General features: G+C 51.0%; 1 protein-coding gene across 1 annotated transcript in view; it reads left to right on the top strand.

The window, feature by feature from the left end:
- MALRD1 (MAM and LDL receptor class A domain containing 1) overlaps positions 1–19401 on the top strand; it is a 348020-nt gene that overhangs the window by 285774 nt on the left and 42845 nt on the right. Inside the window, 1 exon segment of the mRNA XM_068146420.1 lies at positions 962–1028. Coding sequence (XP_068002521.1) covers positions 962–1028 — 67 coding nt within the window.

Raw genomic sequence — 19401 nt, 5'->3', positions numbered from 1 at the left:
CTCTCTTGGTTGTAACCAGTGGAGTAACCACTGAGGTTAATCACTTAATAGCAGTTTTTGTTTGTTGTTCTTGTTTACTTTTCCAAGCACAGGGCAAATCCAAGCTGGAAAATGAAACAACATGTACAGCATTTCTTTTAGCACACTGCATGCCAGAGAGTCACAGGACTCCACTCCTGGGTTTCTTCTGGGTACCTGAAAGGGGGCTACAAGAAAGCTGGGGAGAGGCTTTTTGCAAGAGCTCGTAGTGATAGGATGTGGGGGAATGAATGGATTGAAGCTCAAGGAGGGCAGAGTTAGACTGGAGACTAGGAAGAAATTCTTTGCAGTGGTAGGACTAGGGGGAATGGAATGAAGCTGGAGGTGGGGAGATTGAGGCTGGAGGGGAGATTGAGGCTGGAGGGGAGGAGGAAGTTCTTCCCCATGAGAGTGGTGGAGCCCTGCAATGGGTTGTGCAGGGAGGTGGTTGAGGCCCTGTCCCTGGAGGTGTTTAAGCCCAGGCTGGATGAGACTGTGGCCAGGCTGATGTAGTGTGGGGTGTCTTTGCCCATGGCAGAGGGGTTGGAACTAGATGATCCTTGTGGTCCCTTCCAACCCTGACTGATACTATGGTTAGACACTGGTACAGGTTGCCCAGAGAGGTTGTGGATGTCCCCTCTCTTGAGGTGTTCAAGCCCAGGCTGGATGAGGCCTTGAGCAACCTGGGCTGGTGGGAGGTGTCCCTGCCCGTGGCAGGGGGATTGGAAGTGGATGATCTTTAAGGTCCCTCCCAACCCAAACCATTCTAAGAGTCTATGACTTCCATGTGTTTGTGACTTGGCACTTGGATCACCAAGCCAAGGACTGAAGGAAGGGGGTTTGGTAGTTCTAAGCACTAAAATTAGAGCTGTGAAAGCTCTGCTGGTTTGGAAACCAGGCAATGACAAACAGTAGAGTCTAAGTTTGACTTTTCTCTTTGCAGTTTGTCCTGAAGAATACTGCAAGAATGGAGGAAGATGCATCATTAAAGGCGACATTCCGCTCTGCCAGTAAGCTTCCTCTGCATTGACTTGTTCTTGGAGCTTGGAAAAGGAGGTTGCAAGGGGCTGGTTTGTTCCCCAGGGCCTGAAATGTCTCTGTGTTCTCAAATGTCTACTCTGTGTCTACACTGTTTTCATTTACAGTTACCCAGCTGAATCATATGGTGACAAGAATATTATCTAATGGCTTTTAAATCTTGCTCAGAGACTCTTTGCCAAGGCCTGCAGTGACAGGATGAGAGGCAATGGCTTCGAAGTAGAGGGGAGGAGATTTAGATTGGGTGTTAGGAACAAGAAATTAAAAGCCATTTCTTGTTCCTAAGGAGGGGAAATATAATCAAGAATCTCACCTGCTGAGATAATATCAGAAAATAAATGTTGGAGCACCTCTGCTGTGAGGACAGGCTGAGGGAGCTGGGATGTTCAGCATGGGGAAGAGAAGGCTTTGGGGACACCCAATAATGATCTTCCAGTACCTGAAGGGGGTCCACAAGCAGGATGGAGAGAGACTGTTCACAACAGCCTGCAGGGACAGGACCAGGGGCAAGGGCTTCAAACTAGAGAATAGATTTAGACTGAGTGTTAGGAACAAATTCTGCACCTTTGGGGTGCTGGAACACTGGAACAGAGGTTCTCTGCTACAAGGATAGGCTGAGGGAGCTGGGGGTGCTCACCTGGGGAAAAGAAGGCTCCAGGGAGACCTAATAATGACCTTCCAGTATCTGAAAGGGTCTACAACAAGGCTGCAGAGAGAATGTTTGCAAAGGCCTGAGGGACAGGACCAGGGGCAATGGCTTCAAACTAGAGCAGAGCACATTGAGGTTGGATGGGAGCAGCAAGTTCTGCACCAGGAGGGTGGTGGAACACTGGCACAGGTTGCCCAGGGAGGTGGTTCAGCCCCATTCCTGAAGATACCTGGAGAGGGCTGAAGGGCTCTGCAGAGGGACCTTGACCGACTGGACAGATGGGCAGAGTCCAACAGGATGGCATTCAACAAGTCCAAGTGCCAGGGGCTGCACTTTGGCCACAACAACCCCATGCAGAGCTACAGGCTGGGGTTGGAGTGGCTGAGAGCTGCCAAACAGAGAGGGACCTGGGGGTGCTGATTGACAGCTGCCTAAACATGAGCCTGCAGTGTGCCCAGGGGGACAAGAAGGCCAAGGGCATCCTGGCCTGCATCAGGAACAGTGTGGCCAGCAGGAGCAGGGAAGTCATTGTGCCCCTGGACTCTGCACTGGTTAGGCCACACTTTGAGTCCAGTGTCCACTTCTGGGCTTCTCAGTTTAGGAAGGACATTGAGAGACTTGAAGGTGTCCAGAGAAGGGCAACAAGGCTGGGGAGAGGCCTTGAGCACAGCCCTGTGAGGAGAGGCTGAGGGAGCTGGGGTTGCTTAGCCTGGAGAAGAGGAGGCTCAGGGGAGACCTTCTTGCTCTCTACAGCTTCCTGAAGGGAGGTTGTAGCCAGGAAGGGGTTGGTCTCTTCTCCCAGGCAACCAGCACCAGAACAAGAGGACACAGTCTCAAGCTGTGCCAGGGGAAGTTTAGGCTGGACGTGAGGAGAAAGTTCTTCCCAGAGAGAGTTGTTAGCCATTGGGATGTGCTGCCCAGGGAGGTGGTGGAGTCCCCATCCCTGGAGGTATTCAAGAGGGGATTGGATGTGGCACTTGGTGCCATGGTTTAGTCATGAGGTCTGTGGTGACAGGTTGGACTCGATGATCCTTGAGGTCTGTTCCAACCTTGGTGATACTGTGATATTCAAGGTGAGGCTGGACAGGGCTCTGGGCAACCTGATCTAGTGGAGGATGTCCCTGCTGAGTGCAGAGGGGGTTGAACGAGGTGACCTCTGGAGGTCCCTTCCAACCCAAACAATTCTGATTTGCTATATTGGTCATCTTCTTAGTACTTCTGGGCATGTGGCTGAACAGTTGGACTTTTAATCTGCACTGCTCTGTCCACTTGTGTCACTGAACCACGACTTCTTGTTCTGAGTTCCCCTCTGCCGTGGATGTGCAGCCAAGGGGTTAGTGTTGGCACTCAGCTCTTGAGGCTGCACCTGCAAACCATGAGGGTCTGAGCAGCAGTGGTTACAAGTTTTGCAGCTTCAATAGTCTCCAGATTTATTCTTCTGGCTACATGTGAAGTTGCCCCACTTGTGGGTGGGGTGAGGTAGGGTTTGGGGGTGGTTGTTTATTTCCTGTTTTGAAGTGAGAGCACAGACCTCTGGAAACATAAGAGAGAAATATTGATGAGAACAAGGAAGCTGGGGAAAGTGTATCTGCAGCACACTGAAGTGCAAGGGGGAGGCTTCAAAGATTGTGATGGTGCTGATAAAACACCCAATAACAAGACAGGGTTACCAGGCTGATGATAGATATCTTTAGCTCTTATACCACCTAGACAAGTCAAAGAGGAGAGGCTGAGGGAGCTGGGGTTGCTTAACCTGGAGAAGAGGAGGCTCAGGGGAGACCTCATTGTTCTCTCCAACTCCCTGAAGGGAGGTTGTAGCCGGGTGGGGGTTGGTCTCTTCTCCCAGGCACCCAGCACCAGAACAAGAGGACACAGTCTCAAGCTGTGCCAGGGGAGGTTTAGGCTGGAGGTGAGGAGAAAGTTCTTCACTGAGAGAGAGATTGGCCTTTGGAATGTGCTGCCCAGGGAGGTGGTGGAGTCACCATCCCTGGAGGTGTTCCAAAAAGGATTGGATGTGGCACTTGGAGCCCCTCAGCCTCCTCTTCTCCACACTAAACTCCCCAGTTCCCTCAGCTGCTCCCCCCCAGCCCTGTTCTCCAGCCTCTTTGCCAGCTTTGCTGCTCTTCTCTGGACCTGCCTAACACACTGGAAATTACTTTGGCACGTAGGAGTTTTTCCTGTTTAAAAACTTCTCTTCAGTTGCATTTCTTCTCCCTGCAAAATTCAGCATTGGCAGTGCTTAGGATGCTGAAAGCATTCAGCACCTCTGACAAATACCCTACAATTCTATTCTGATTTTTCACTTCACTCTTCAAAGAGTCAAAGCAAAATGAGGCAACTACAAGCTGTAGGCAACCACAGTGAGGTTTTTATTATCAGGGGCAAGGCTCTGTCCCCTCAGAATGAATTACACCCCAGAACTAGAAGCATTATTGCATTTCAAATTCAGGAGTTATGTTTGTCTACAGCATCACAATTAAAATGAAGGAGGAGCTGTGTCAGGAGATCAAGACAAGCTTAGAATCTGGGAGGTAGGAAAGGCTGCTGGGTGTTGATATGGGAGATCTTAATATGAGAGAAGTGTTAATTCATGTTGGTTATCGGGTGTTTGCCAAAGTGTGGAGGCCCCCCTGAAGGGTTACACTGATGAACTCCAGCAGGGTAGGAAAGACAGAGGAAAAGCTTTGAATCACAACAGTTTCCCCACAAAATCACACATAATGAGAGGGGTTGGAAGTGACCTCTGGAGATTGTGTCCAAGCCCTCTACCAAAGCAGACACCACCTAGGGCAGGTCACACAGGAACACAGCCAGGTGGGTTTGGAAAGGCTCCAGAGAAGGAGACTCCACAACTTCTCTGGGCAGCCTGCTCCAGGCCTCCAGCACCCTCACAGTCAAGAAGTTCTTCCTCATGTTGAGGTGGAGCCTCCTGTGCTGGAGTTTCCATCCATTGCCCCTTGTCCTATCCCAGGGCACAGTGAGCAGAGCCTGGCCCTGTCCCTTCCTTCCTGAACCCCAGCCTCGGCTATTGATAGACGTTGATCAGATCCCTCTCAGCCTTCTCCTCTCCAGACTGAGCAGCCCCAGGGCTCTCAGCCTCTCCTCCCCAGGCAGTGCTGCAGTCCCTTCAGCATCCTTGTAGCCCTCCCTTGGACTCTCTCCAGCAGATCCCTGTCCCTCCTGAGCTGGGGAGCCCAGAGCTGGATGCAATATTCCAGGTGAGGTCTCACCAGGGCAGTGTAGAGATTCTTCTGCTGCAGCTGCCTCTCCTTCACATTCATGTGGCTGTCTTTTGTCCACAGAAGTTAAAACACATCTCTAGGAAGATCTATTTATAGACACAGGAATTACTCTGCCCCTTTTGGATGAGAGGAAATCAAACAATAATTAAGGCAGGCTGAATTCAGTGTGTCTTAGCAAGTAAGTAGCGGTGAGTAGCAGCCTTCTTTCAGACACATTCTTCCTGAGTTTAGATGGAAGTCAGAGATGCTACTTGTTGTAGAAGCCAATCCTCTCATACCCTGATACTGCATCTGTGTGTGGATCATAACTTCATTGTCTAGAATCAGCCAACCACTGGAGCCCTTTCTGTAGGAGATAGCTGGAGTCTGCTGGTTGGGTAGATGATCAGAGGGCTGGAGAACTTCTCCTGTGAGGAATGGCTGTTCAGACTGGAGGAGGTCCAGAGAGACCACAGAGCTGCATTTCAGTATCTGAAGAGCACCTACAGGAAGGCTGGGGAGGGACTGCTCAGAAGGGGCTGTGGGGATAGGATGAGAGGCAGTGGTTTGAAACTGGAGCAGGGCAGAGTTAGGTTGGACATCATGAGGAAGCTCTGCACAGTGAGGGTGGTGAAACACTGGAACAGGTTGCCCAGGGATGTGGTTGAGGCTCCATCCCTGGAGACATTCAAGATCAGACTTGCTGTGGCCCTGGGCAAGGGTTGGAAAATTACAGGACTGGGGGGGGGTGGAGCAAAACTAGAAGTGGGGAGATTGAGATTGGATGTGAGGAAGAAGTTGTTCCCCAGGAGGGTGATGAGAGCCTGGCACAGGTTGCCCAGGGAGGTGGTGGAAGCCTCCTGCCTGGAGGTGTTTGCAGCCAGGCTGGCTGTGTCTGTGAGCAACCTGCTGTAGTGTGAGGTGTCCCTGGCCATGGCAGGGGGGTTGGAACTGGCTGATCCTTGAAGTCACTTCCCACCTGGCAATTCTATGATTCTATCTTACAGGGCTTTTCCAACCCAAACAATTCTGATCCTCTGGGTTGCTCCACTATTAAACTCCATGGGCAGGGGACAGCCTGCATCCCCACAGCTTGGAAGGTTATTTCTGCCCTGCACCTCCTGTGCCACCTCCTTCTTTGGCCTTGGTGTCTACAGAGTTGTTTCTCTCACACTCTCATTCTTATCTTTGGCTACAGCTGCACATAAGGAATTTTTTTCCCCTCCTTCTTAAATGTTAACCCAGATAATTTTATTCCACCATTGCTGATGGGATTCCTAGAATAGAATAAACCAGGTTGGAAGAGACCTTCAAGATCATCCTGTCCAACCCATCAACCAATCCAACACCTAATCAATTAAACCATGCCACCAAGCACCCCATCAAGTCTCCTCCTGAACACCTCCAATGATGGTGACTCCACCACCTCCCCAGGCAGCACATTCCAATGGGTAATCACTCTCTCTGTGTAGAACTTCCTCCTAACCTCCAGCCTAAACCTCCCCTGGAGCAGCCTGATACTGTGTCCTCTTGTTCTGGTGCTGGCTGCCTGGGTTGGAAGGGATGTTAAAGACCATTCAGTTCCAACCCTCTCACCATGGGCAGGGACACTTTCCACTAGCCCAGGCTGCTCAAGGCTTCATCCAACCTGGCCTTGAACACCTCCAGAGAGGAGGTATCCATAACATGTGCCAGTGTCTCACCACCCTCACTGCAAAGAATTTCTTCCTAATCTCCATTCTAAGTCTGCCCTCCTCAAGCTTCAATCCATTGCCCCTCATCACTATAAGGCCTTGTAAAAAGTCCCTTCCCAGTTTCCTGTAGCCCCCTTCAGGTACCTGGGAAGTCTTCTCTAAGGTGTCCCTAGAGCCTTCTCTTCTCCAGGCTGAACAGCCTCTCTTCCTGTTACAGTATCACAGTATCACCAAGGTTGGAAGAGACCTCAAAGCTCATCAAGTCCAACCTGTCACCACAGACCCATGACTAGACCATGGCACCAAGTGCCACATCCAATCCCCTCTTGAACATCTCCAGGGATGGGGACTCCACCAGCTCCCTGGGCTGCCCATTCCCGTGGCAATTCCAGGTATCAACTCTGTATGAAGTCCTGCATTGCACCTGGGCTGATCCTCTGCAAATGTGTTTGCTGGAAAAAAGAAGAGAGTAGTATTGGAGCCAGCATTATATGAGGCTGCACTCAAAGGGGGTTGAACCCCCATCCCTGGAGGTGTTTCCAGGAGGCAGAGCTGTGGTGCTGAGGGCCATGGTTCAGCCCCAGCCTTGCTAGAGTTAGAGAATGGTTGGACTGGAAGAGCTTCAAGGGCTTTTCCAACCATGATTCTATGAGTGTAAGTGCCAGGTGAGATTATGCAGTAGGGATTGCCTTAATTCTAGCATTAAATGTGTTTAAGCTCTGGCTCATTAACTCAGTACAGTAGAAAATGATTTGTATTGCTTCATGAATTTTCTTGTTTCCATTTCTGAGAGCTTTTCCATTTTGTGCTTTAATCCTTTCACCATTCATCCTTACTAACCATTGTATTTCCCACTGCTGAAATGCCTTCCCAATGCCTTCCTCAGCTGAGTTTGGTGCCAAAAGTTATGCAAATGGGGAAAAAAAATTAAGAAGAATAAATAAATAATGAAAAATTTGCTTAGGGCTGTAAAGCAAAGCTTCAGGGATGATGATCACCTGCATGGAACTTGTGGTCTGCAGTCCTTGCATGCTTGAGCTTCCTGCACAAGCCAGTGATAGTGCAGGTTTGCCTGGCTTGGAGCTGAACACAATGAGTAACTCCTGGCCAAGCTGTCAGCCCCTGGCCTGGACAGCAGCACTCTGAGCTGGGTTAGGAACTGGCTGGAGGCTGAGCCCAGAGAGTGGTGGTGAATGGTGCCACAGCCAGCTGGCAGCCAGGCACCAGTGGTGTGCCCCAGGGATCAGTGCTGGGCCCCATCCTGTTCAATATCTTTACTGATGATCTGGATGAGGGCATTGAGTCCATCATCAGTAAGTTTGCAGATGACACCAAGCTGGGGGCAGAAGTTGATCTGCTGGAGGGTTGGAGAGGCTCTGCAGAGGGACCTCGACAGGCTGGACAGATGGGCAGAGTCCAAGGGCAGGAGATTGAACACATCCAAGTGCCAGGTTCTGCACATTGGCCACAGCAACCCCAGGCAGTGCTACAGGCTGGGGTCAGAGTGGCTGAGAGCAGCCAGGCAGAGAGGGACCTGGGGGTGCTGGTTGATGGTAGGCTGAACATGAGCCTGCAGTGTGCCCAGGCAGCCAGGAGGGCCAATGGCATCCTGGCCTGCATCAGGAAGAGTGTGGCCAGCAGGAGCAGGGAAGTCATTCTGCCCCTGTACACTGCACTGGTTAGGCCACACCTTGAGTCCTGTGTCCAGTTCTGGGCCCTTCCATTCTATTCAATAAACCATGTTGAAAGAGACCTTCAAGATCATCATGTCCAACCTATCACCCAACACCACCTAAACAACTAAACCATGGCACCAAGCACGCTGTCAAGTCTCCTCCTGAGCACCTCCAATGATGGTGACTCCACCATGATGGGCAGCACATTCCAATGGCCAATCTCTCTTGCTGGGAAGAGTTTCTTCCTAACATCCATCCTGAACCTCCCCTGGCACAGCTTGAGACTGTGTCCTCTTGTTCTGATGCTGGTTGCCTGAGAGAAGAGACCAAACCCCACCTGCCTACAACCTACCTTCAGGTATTTGTAGAGAGCAATGAGGTCTCCCCAGAGCCTCCTCTTCTCCAGGCTAAGCAACCCCAGCTCCCTCAGCCTCTCCTCCACTATCAACTAGAAAGGTTGGAGCAGATGATCCTGGAGGTCCCCTCCAAACCTGGCATTCTGTGATTCAACATCTGAAAACCAGCTTTCCTCCTTGTGAATGAAACACATGCACAGGACAAAGGAATTACCCTCGGTGTCCCTAAGCATCCTCCCTTCGAATGTTACTGAAGTGGAACAGCTGTCAGAAGAGTCCTTCTGTGGCTCCTGTTGTGGTGCAGCATCACTGAAGCAGAGAAAATTGTAACACACATGATGGACTCCTTGGCCACAACAGCTCCATGCAGTGCTACAGACTGGGGTCAGAGTGGCTGGAGAACAGCCAGGGAGAAAGGAACCTGGGGTACTGGTGCACAGCAGCTGAACATGAGCCAGCAGTGTGCCCAGGTGGCCAAGAAGGCCAAGGGCATCCTGGCCTGCATCAGGAAGAGTGTGACCAGCAGGAGCAGGGAGGTCATTCTGCCCTGTGCTCAGCACTGCTCAGGCCACACCTCGAGTTCTGTGTCCAGTTGTGGGCTCCTCAGGTTAGGAAAGATGTTGAGTTGCTGGAAGGTGTCCAGAGAAGGGCAACAAAGCTGGGGAGGGGTCTGGAGCACAGCCCTGTGAGGAGAGGCTGAGGGAGCTGGGGTTGCTTAGCCTGGAGAAGAGGAGGCTCAGGGGAGACCTTCTTGCTCTCTACAGCTCCCTGAAGGGAGGTTGTAGCCAGGTGGGGGTTGGTCTCTTCTCCCAGGCAGCCAGCACCAGAACAAGAGGACACAGTCTCAAGCTGTGCCAGGGGAGGTTCAGGCTGGATGTTAGGAAGAAATTCTTCCCAGCAAGAGAGATTGGCCATTGGGATGTGCTGCCCAGGGAGGTGGTGGAGTCCCCATCTATGGAAGTGCTCAGAAAAGGCTTGAATGTGGCACTTGGTGCCATGGTTTAGCTGTCATGAGGTGTTGGGTGATAGGTTGGTCTTGATGATCTCTGAGGTCTTTTCCAACCTTGGTAATTCTATGACTGGAGCTTCTTTTTGTGGTTAAAAAGAAGCCAAGTATTGAGAGCAGTGCCAGTAGCTGTGCTCCTCATGACTAATTCCACTCTTCTGTAAGGAAGAACCCAAATGGAATTTTATTTTCCTGGCTCCTGTTATTTTTAGGGCAGTTCAGACAGCAGTTGGAAGCACAGATTTATGTTTCCTGGCAGGAAAGTTGGCTGGACCTTTCAACCCCACATTTTGGGAGTGCACATTCAAAGGCCACAAGCAGAAGTGCTTGAGCAGCTCAGCACTTAGTGTGCACATCCATTCATTCTGCTGCTGGGAGGGCATAGGGCTGTGCCTGGGAATGAAGGCTGGAACTGAGGCCTTCTGTGCAGCTCCCCTAAGATGAGATCTTCCAAAGCCCACACACAATTTGGGAGCCCATATCTTGCTTTCAGTAGGTTTTCTGAGGTTCTCAACCCTTGGAATGTTCTGCCCAGGGCAGTGCTGGAGTCCCCATGCCTTGAGGGGTTCAAGCAGTGCGTGGAGCTGTTGCTTAGGGATATGGTTTAGTGTTGGCCTTTCAGTGCTGGGTGGAGGATTGGACTGAATGATCTTTGAGGTCTCTTCCTACTGGATGTGCTCTGTGATGCAACCTAAGTATTGCCAATGTTGAGCCTTTATTCCTCTCTGTGACTGCTGCCTTCATCAGTGCTGAGCTTATAGCAGTGCTGCCTCTCCTGTAGCTCTCTTGCTGTGCTTGATTCAAGCTCTTGATGAAAGAGCCTCTCTGGAGTTCTGTTTGGTTTGCTTAATGACAGCCATATAGAACAACTAAATCATAGGGTCACAGAATCAACCAGGCTAGAAAAGACCTCAGAGATCATCAAGTCCAACCTATCACCCAACACCTCCTGACAACTAAGCAACGCCTCCAAGTGCCACATCCAAGCCTTTCTTGAACACCTCCAGGGATGGTGACTCCATCACATGGGCAGCACATACCAATGGCCAATCTCTCTCTCTGAGAAGAATTTCTTCCTCACCTCCAGCCTAAACTTCCCCTGGCACAGCTTGAGACTGTGTCCTCTTGTTCTGGTGCCGGCTGCCTGGGAGAAGAGACCAACCCCCACCTGGCTACAACCTCCCTTCAGGGAGTTGGAGAGAGCAATGAGGTCTCCCCTGAGCCTCCTCTTCTCCAGGCTAAGCAACCCCAGCTCCCTCAGCCTCTCCTCACAGGGCTGTGCTCCAGACCCCTCCCCAGCTTTCTTGCCCTTCTCTGGACACCTTCAAGTCTCTCAATGTCCTTCCTAAACTGAGGAGCCCAGAACTGGACACAGGACTCAAGGTGTGGCCTAACCAGTGCTGAGCACAGGGCACAATGACCTCCCTGCTCCTGCTGGCCACACTGTTCCTGATGCAGGCCAGGATGCCATTGGCCCTCTTGGCCACCTGGGCACACTGCTGGCTCATGTTCAGCCAGGTGCTGAACACAGGGGGTGCAATAGTACATAAGGAACTGTTAAGGTGCTGCATGCTTCGAGTTTCCTGAGCAGCCTGAGAAGAATCCAGTAAAGCAGTTTAGGGTAAAAACAAAGCTGCTGTGAAAATGGGGAAGCTAAAGATGAGTTTTTACAGGACACAGATTTTTCTCCCTGCCTTAGTTGAAAAGTAGATGAATAAACACACTTTCATTATCCTGACCTAGTGGAAAGCCTCCCTGCCCATGGCAGGAACTAGATGACCCTTGGGGTCCCTTCCAACCCTGAGAGTTCTGTGATTAATTGTAAATGCTTCTGAATGGCTATGGCCTGAGTGAGGCAGTGGTAGGAGTGCAAACTACCCAGATTTACAAACTCTCCTGCATTTCAGCAATGAAATCCAAACTCTAGTTAAGAATATCCAGGGAAGACTGGTTCCATTAATCTGCTAAATCAAAACCTGAATGGCCTTTTCCACCTTGAATTCAGTGCTGGTTGTTCACTGAGGCTTTTGCCTGTGGGTTTATTAATGTCAAATAGGTGTCCTTGGGCTAAACAGGAGCCAGCATGTCTACACCTGACAGAAGGCTGCCAGCATCCTGACCTGGATAAGCAATGGTGTCGCCAGCAGGACCAGGGCACTGATTGTCTCCCCTCTACTCAGCACTGCTGAGGCCACACCTTGAGTGCTGGGTTCAGTTTTGGGACCCTCACTCCAAGAAAGACATTGAGGTGATGGAGTGTGTCCAGGGGAGGGCAACAAAGCTGGGGAAGGGTCTGGAGAACAGGGCTGGGGAGGAGCAGCTGAGGGAACTGAGGGTGTTTAGCCTGGAGAAGATGAGGCTGATGCTCTCTACAACTCCCTGAAAGGAGGCTGGAGGCCCTCGCTCTCTTCTCCCTAGGAAGGAGATGAAATGGCCTCAAGATGCACTGGGGGCTGTTTAGGTTGAAAATTAAAGGAGGTTTCTTCCCTGAAAGGGTTCTCAACCTCTGCAACAGGCAGTCCAGGGAGGTGGTTGAATCTGCATCTCTAGAGCTCTTTCCAAGAGGCAGAGCTGTGATGCTGAGGGCCATGGTTTAGCCCCAGCCTTGGTAGAGTCAGAGAATGTTTGGCCTCAATGATCTTTTCCCCCCTGCACTGTTCCATGAATGTATGATCTTTAGTTTCTACTCATCTTTATGTGAGTGCTGGTTTGTGTGTCCACTTCTGCTTCCTCAGAGCTGACTGTGAGCTGAATGGCTTGGAACTAGAAATGATATTCCAAGACATTCCACATCTGGATCTTGGATTGAGCTTCCCTGTCTGTTAGCAATGAACATATCAAGATCCACCTCTGTTTTCCAGGGGGCAATGAAGAGGTGAGATAGAAACCCACCCAGATATGAGAGCTCTCGGAACAGGGCCAACCTCCCCAAATAATTACCCTGAGCTGCCAGCCAGTGCAGGCCAACCACAACTCCCTGCAGATCCCAAGGCATGGCAGGGTTGTTTGCCTTTCCATCCACATCCATTTTGGAGCTGTGTTTATGAAATGTCATGAGAAAGGAGAAAGGAGGGGGAGGGGGGGAAAAAAGCAGCCTGCATTTGCTAACCTTCCTTATGGTTAGCTAAGCTGGGGGTTAGGGGCCAGAGGGTGGCTTCCTTCCACTGCATGCTTCCCACAAATAAGCACATCTGCTGTAACTTTAAAAGCATGGACCCAGCAATGCTTTCCTAACCACCACAGATATGGCACTCAGGACATGTCTCCAGTGCCTGGCTCGTGACTCCCAGTGAGGTCACCACCCACAAAGTATTGTCTGTGCAAGTCAGACCCCTGGCAGCAAGCTCAGGAGGAAAGGCTCAGACCCAAACCATAACAGATATGTCAGCAAGCAGTTTAACTTCCTCTTTGCTGTGTGGGTGACCAGAGCAACAGGAAGGCTGCTTTTATTGAATCCTCATGGAAAATAAGTTCTCATAGACTCCTTTCAGGAGGGAGAAAGAGGAGGAGAAGGAGAAGAGAGAGAGGAGAAGAGCTGGGAAAGGAGCTGCTTAGGGAGAAGCACCAAAGAAGCATTAAATCATAGTATAGAATCAGTCAGGGTTGGAAGGGACCACAAGGATCATCCAGTTCCAACCCCCCTGCCATGGGCAGGGACACCCCACACTACATCAGCCTGGCCACAACCTCATCCAGCCTGGCCTTAAACACCTCCAGGGACAGGGCCCCAACCACCTCCCTGGACAACCCATCCCAGGGCTTCACCACTCTCATGGGGAAGAACTTCCTCCTCCCCTCCAGCCTCAATCTCCCCACCTCCAGCTTCATTCCATTCCCCCTAGTCCTATCACTCCCTGAGATCCTGAGCAGTCCCTCCCCAGCCTTCCTGTAGCCCCCTTCAGATCCTGGAAGGCCACAATGAGTTCACCTGGGAGCCTTCTCTTCTCCAGACTGAACAGCCCCAACTCCTTCAGTCTGTCCTCACAGGAGAGGTGCTCCAGCCCTCTGCTCCTCCTCATGGCCCTTCTCTGGACACCTTCCAGCACCTCCAGATCCCTCTTGTCATAGGGGCTCCAGAACTGGAGGCAGTACTCCAGGTGGGGTCTCCCCAGAGCTGAGCAGAGGGGGAGAATCACCTCCCTTGCCCTGCTGGCCACACTTCTCCTGCTGCAGTCCAGGATCTGATTGGCTTTGGGGGCTGCAAGTGCACACTGAGAGCTCCTGTTGAGCTTCTCCTCCCCCAGCACCCCCAAGTCTCTCTCCTCAGGGCTGCTTTCCAGCCAGTCCCTGCCCAGCCTGGATTTGTGCCTGGGATTGCCTCCACCCAGCTGCAGGACCCTGCCCTTGCTCTTGTTGAACCTCCTGAGGTTGGCTTGTGCCCACCTCTCCAGCCTGTCCAGGTCCCTCTGGATGGATCCCTTCCCTCCAGCTGTCTGCTGCACCACACAGCTTGGTGTCATCAGCAAACCTGCTGAGGGTGCACTCAGTGCCACTGTCCATGGCACCCACAAAGATGTTGAACAAGCCTGGTCCCAGGACTGATCCCTGAGGGACTCTGCTTGTCCCTGGCCTCCACTGGGACATGGAGCCATTGACAGCCACTCTCTGGGTGCAGCCAAATGCTCAGGGCGGGAGGAAATAACCTCAAAGGTAAATAAATTCATATAAACTGTTAACTCCAAGTGCATGAGCACCAAGGGTTGGTCTCATGTTAACCCTTTAACCCTTCAAGAAAAGGGAGGTGGTGGAGTCCCCATCCCTGGAGGTGTTCAAGCGGGGATTGGATGTGGCACTTGGTGCCATGGTCTAGTCATGAGGTGTGTGGTGACAGGTTGGACTGGATGATCTTTGAGGTTTCTTCCAACCTTGGTGATTCTGTGAGAGACCAGCATCGTTTCAAGGGTGAAATAAAAACACAGTTCAGTACTCAGCCAAGAAAACAAGCCAGGATGTGTCATGCTTTAATATATAAATATATCTATATAAATATATTTTCTGGGCTCCCCAGTTCTGGAGGGACAGGGAATAGTAGAGTCCAAGAGAGGGCTACAGGGATGATGGAGAGACTGGGATACCTCTGCTGTGAAAAAAAGACTGAGAGCCCTGGGGCTGTTTGGTCTGGAGAAGACAAGACTGAGAGGGGATCTGATCAATGTCTATCAATAGCTGAGGGGTGGGGGTCAGGAGGAAGGGGCCAGGCTCTCTTTGGTGGTCCCCTGTGGTAGGACAAGGAACAGGGACAAGCTGGAACCCAAGAGGTTCCACCTCAACATGAGAGAGGAGAATGATGAAGGGACTGAAACATCTCTTACAAGGAAAGGTTGAGAGAGCTGAGTCTGCTTGGTGTGATGAAGAGGAGGCTGAGAGGGGATCTGATCAATGTCTACAAATATCTGAAGGGTGGCTGTCAGGAGGATGGAGACAGGCTCCTTTCAGTGGTACCCTCTGATAGGACAGGGGGTGATGGACATAAACTCAGTCACGGGCAGTTCCACCTCAACATGAGGAGAAAGTTCTGTGGTGTCAGGGTGCTGGAGGCCTGGAGCAGGCTGCCCAGAGAGGTTGTGGAGTCTCCTTGTGTGGAGACTTTCCAAACCCACTTGGATGTGTGACCTGCCCTAGCTGGCCCTGCTTTGGCTTGGGGGGTTGGACTCAAGGGTCTTCAGAGGTCACTTCCAAGCCCCCCCATTCTCTCATTCTCTGATACATTCTCAATTCTTGCATTGATTATAATGAATGTATTGACATGCAGCCATGTGATGTAGTGCTAACACTCACTCTTTGCCAAGATTTGTGACACTAAGATGCCTTGGCTTGCAGGTATTTGATGTGGAAGAATAAAGGCAGGGCCTTGTGCCAGCTTGGTAACAGGCTCAGGGGCAGCAAGAAAAATCCCCTGCTAGGAATCAGCCTGAAAAACATTGCACTTTGTAGTCCAAATAGAGGAAAAAATGCAGTGTCCTTGTGCTCAGGGAAATGGGTTAATGGAATCAACTTTCTCAGCTGTATAAAAGCTGGCTTCAGCTTGCAGAAAAGTCTTGGTCCTGTGTCTTCACAAAACATCACCGTGTCCCTTTGTAGCAGGGAAAGTTTGTCTTGGCTCCCTGCCACCTCCTCCTGACTGCTGACATAACATCAGCAGTAGAAAACCAGAGCATAGCAGGGATGCTCTGACCTCACAGGTTTCTGGGTGCTACCTCTGTCTCTTGGAGCTGGTTAGCATGGGTTAGGTCTGCCTCGTGGTGCACAGTTAAAGGAGCATAAAGAGCACTCTGAACTGTACAAGTACAGGGAGTCATCACACAGCACCTTTAACATTGGGGGGTGGACAGCCTGTTCCCCATTCTTCACCTGCACTGCAACCAGGATAAAAGTATTGAATGGGGCCTGGAAAACTGTTAGAAATCCTTCTGTATCATAGAATCAGTTAGGGCTGGAAGGGACCACAAGGATCATCTAGTTCCAACCCCCCTGCCATGGGCAGGGATACCCCACACTAGATCAGGCTGGCCAGAGCCAGCCAGTGTCATTAGCCACAGCTCACTATGTATCATGGACAGTATGTGAGGCACTGCAGAGCATGTGAAAGATTCTAAGTGCCAGCTGGGAGAAGCTCTGCTCTCAAATATAAGCAAATAAGCTACATTTAGAGCCCTCCTCCTCACTCAACAACAGGAGGTGGGGTTATTCGGTCCAGAGAGGAGAAGGCTCTGAGGAGATGATCTTGTGGCCTTCCAGTATCTGCAGGGGGCTCCAAGAAAGCTGGGGAGGGACTTTGGAGGGTGTCAGGGAGGGATAGGACTGGGGGGGATGGAGCAAAACTGGCAAGTGGGGAGATTTAGATTGGATGTTAGGAAGAAGTTGTTCCCCATGAGGGTGGTGAGAGCCTGGCACAGGTTGCCCAGGGAGGTGGTGGAAGCCTCCTGGCTGGAGGTGTTTGCAGCCAGGCTGGCTGTGGCTGTGAGCAACCTGCTGTAGTGTGAGGTGTCCCTGGCCATGGCAGGGGGTTGGAACTGTCTGATCCTTGAGGTGACTTCCAACCCTGACAGTTCTATGATTCTGTGATTCATGCCAGTGGGCAGAGTAGTATCAGGAGCTGGAGTCTGAGGTTTTGATCTCTGATGACAGAGAGATGCTTTAGCCAATCACAGTGACAATAGATTTTTCTCTGGTTTTTATCAGGTGCAGTGAATTACCTCTGCTGTATGCCACAATAATCCTGCTGCAAAGCTGTGCACTGAATCTCAGAATTAAAGGCACAGGGGGAGCTTGTGATCTTCCAGTTAAATGCCAGGCATGTGTGAGGGCTTGAATGGAAGTTGCATGAGGATCCTGAATTCCAGCCTCTCCTAAATTCTCAAGCCTTGACTCTGTAACCATAACAACACCAACAGAATGTGGAGCTGGGAAGAAAGGTTGCAGTGAAATCATCTTTCCTGCATCTGAAGTGGTTTAGGCTCTCATAAATTGTTTAAAGGTCATTCCTCTGAAGATTTCATAAATTTAACTTGTTAGACAGAAATTAGAGAGTCCATTACCCAAGCTTCTGAGGAATTCCTCTCTAATATCAGTAGAGGACTGTGCAATTTATGCAGGGACACCATCCCAGCATGATTTTGTTCCCCATGGGCCCCATTAGCATGCGTGGAACTTGCTGCAGAGCTCCTCTGCCCTGCTGGGGCCACATCTGGAATAATGTAGCCAGTTCTGGGCTCTCTCTCTGGGCCACTTAGTATTTTACAGCTATTCTTTCCTGTTTTCCACAGCAGAGAGCAAAAATCTGGAGTATTGTGTCTGGTTCTGGGCTCCCCAGTTCAAGGAGGACAGGGACTTGCTGGAGAGGGTAGAGGAGATGGCTGGAAGGATGCTGAGGGGACATCTCTCTGATGAGGAAAGACTGAGAGGATTGGAGCTGTTGAGTCTGGTAAAGAGAAGACTTAGAGGGGAATCTCATGAATGCTTAAAGAGTTGGGGTCAGGAGGATGGGGCCAGGCTTTCTTCAGTGGTGCCCAGTGACAGGACAAGGGGGAACAGGCACAGACTTGAACATCAGAAGCTCCAGCTAAACATGAGGAGGAATTTCTTTAATGTAAGAATGCTTTAGCCCTGAAGCAGGCTCATTAGAGAGGTGGTGGTGGTGAAGTCTCCATCTCTGGAGACATTCAAAACCCACCTGGATGTGCTGCTCTGTGACCATCTTTAGGTGGCCCTGCCTTGGCAGGGGGGCTGGGCTCAGTTATCTCCAGAGGTCCCTTCCAACCCCAACCATCCTGTGATCAAGCCTTATCTGGAGGCTGATTCAAATGACTACAAACCACCTTCTCTGTCTTACATGGAGGTAAGCAGATAATGAGTTTTGTGGCTTTGTTTTGTCTTATGAAGGTACATTACAAACATAAAAGAAAGCCAAAACCAAAGAGGTGCAGGGAACTACTGGAGAGAGTCCAGGGGAGGGCTACAAGGATGCTGAAGGGACTGCAGCACTGCCTGGGGAGGAGAGGCTGAGAGACCTGGGGCTGGTTAGTGTGGAGAGGAGAAGACTGAGAGGGATCTGATCAATGTCTATCAATAGCTGAGGGTTGGGGGTCAGAAAGAAAGGGACAGGGACAGCCTCTGCTCACTGTGCCCTGGGATAGGACAAGGGGCAATGGATGTAAGCTCCATCACAGGAGGTTCCACCTCAACATGAGGAAGAACTTCTTGACTGTGAGGGTCCCAGAGGCCTGGAGCAGGCTGCCCAGAGAGGTTGTGGAGTCTCCTTCTGTGGAGCCTTTCCAGCCCTAGCTAGGTGTGACCTGTCTGTGTGACCTGTGCTGGATTCTGTGGTCCTGCTCTGGCAGGGGGGTTGGGCAGGAAGATCTCCAGAGGTCCCTTCCAGCCCCTAACATCCTCAGAGCCTGTATGAAAACAGAAGCAAAACATTCAAGGATATATTAGTGCTGGTATGATCTTAGCCTGGGCTTGTGCACCCAGCTTGTCCAATGCTGAGGAGCAGTAGCACCAAGTGCTGCTGAGCAGTGTGGCCTCCCTTCCAAGCACATAAATTTGTGACTGAGTGACAAAATTGTTGGCCTGCAATATATATTGCAAGCCACCTACCAGGAGCAGTGCCCTGTGTTGGCAGGCTCTAGGTAAAGCAGAGCATTTCAGCTGATACCAAGACAAGGGCAATGCCAGCAAGGAGCAGCAGGAAAGGGAAGACAATAATTACAGCATGTTTCATTCTGCTTTGAGCCCAAAATGTGGTTTAAGAGAGACAGACCACTTCCATTGCTCAAATATTTCAAGCAACTCTTGGGTTGCACCTCAGTATTGCAGATATATCCCTGTGAAAGCTGTTCAGGGGGTAAACAGCAGTAAAAAGTAGGTGTATGAACAGAAGAGGAGGCTGAGGAGAGACCTCATTGCTCTCTGCAACTCCCTCAAAGGAGGGTGGAGCCAGGTAGGGGTCAGAACTGCTTGAAGGGAGGTTGAAGCCAGGGGGAGGTTGATCTCTTCTCCCAGGTAATAGAAGGAGAGGAAACAGCTTCAAATGGTGCCAGGGCAGGGCTGGGTTGGAGATTAGGAAAAATGCCTTTGCTGCAAGAGTGGTCAGGGATTGGAACAGGCTGCCCAGGGAGGTGCTGATTGCTGAGGGACAACTGCATAAACATGAGCCAGCAGTGTGCCCAGGGGGACAAGAAGGCCAAGGGCATCCTGGCCTGCATCAGGAACAGTGTGGCCAGCAGGAGCAGGGAAGTCAT

This window comes from Melanerpes formicivorus, unplaced genomic scaffold (assembly GCF_026170545.1).
Source record: "Melanerpes formicivorus ecotype bairdi unplaced genomic scaffold, bMelFor1.0.p_v2 SCAF_13, whole genome shotgun sequence".
In the NCBI taxonomy this organism is placed as follows: Eukaryota; Metazoa; Chordata; class Aves; order Piciformes; family Picidae; genus Melanerpes; species Melanerpes formicivorus.
This window is presented reverse-complemented; position numbering and strand designations above follow the sequence as displayed.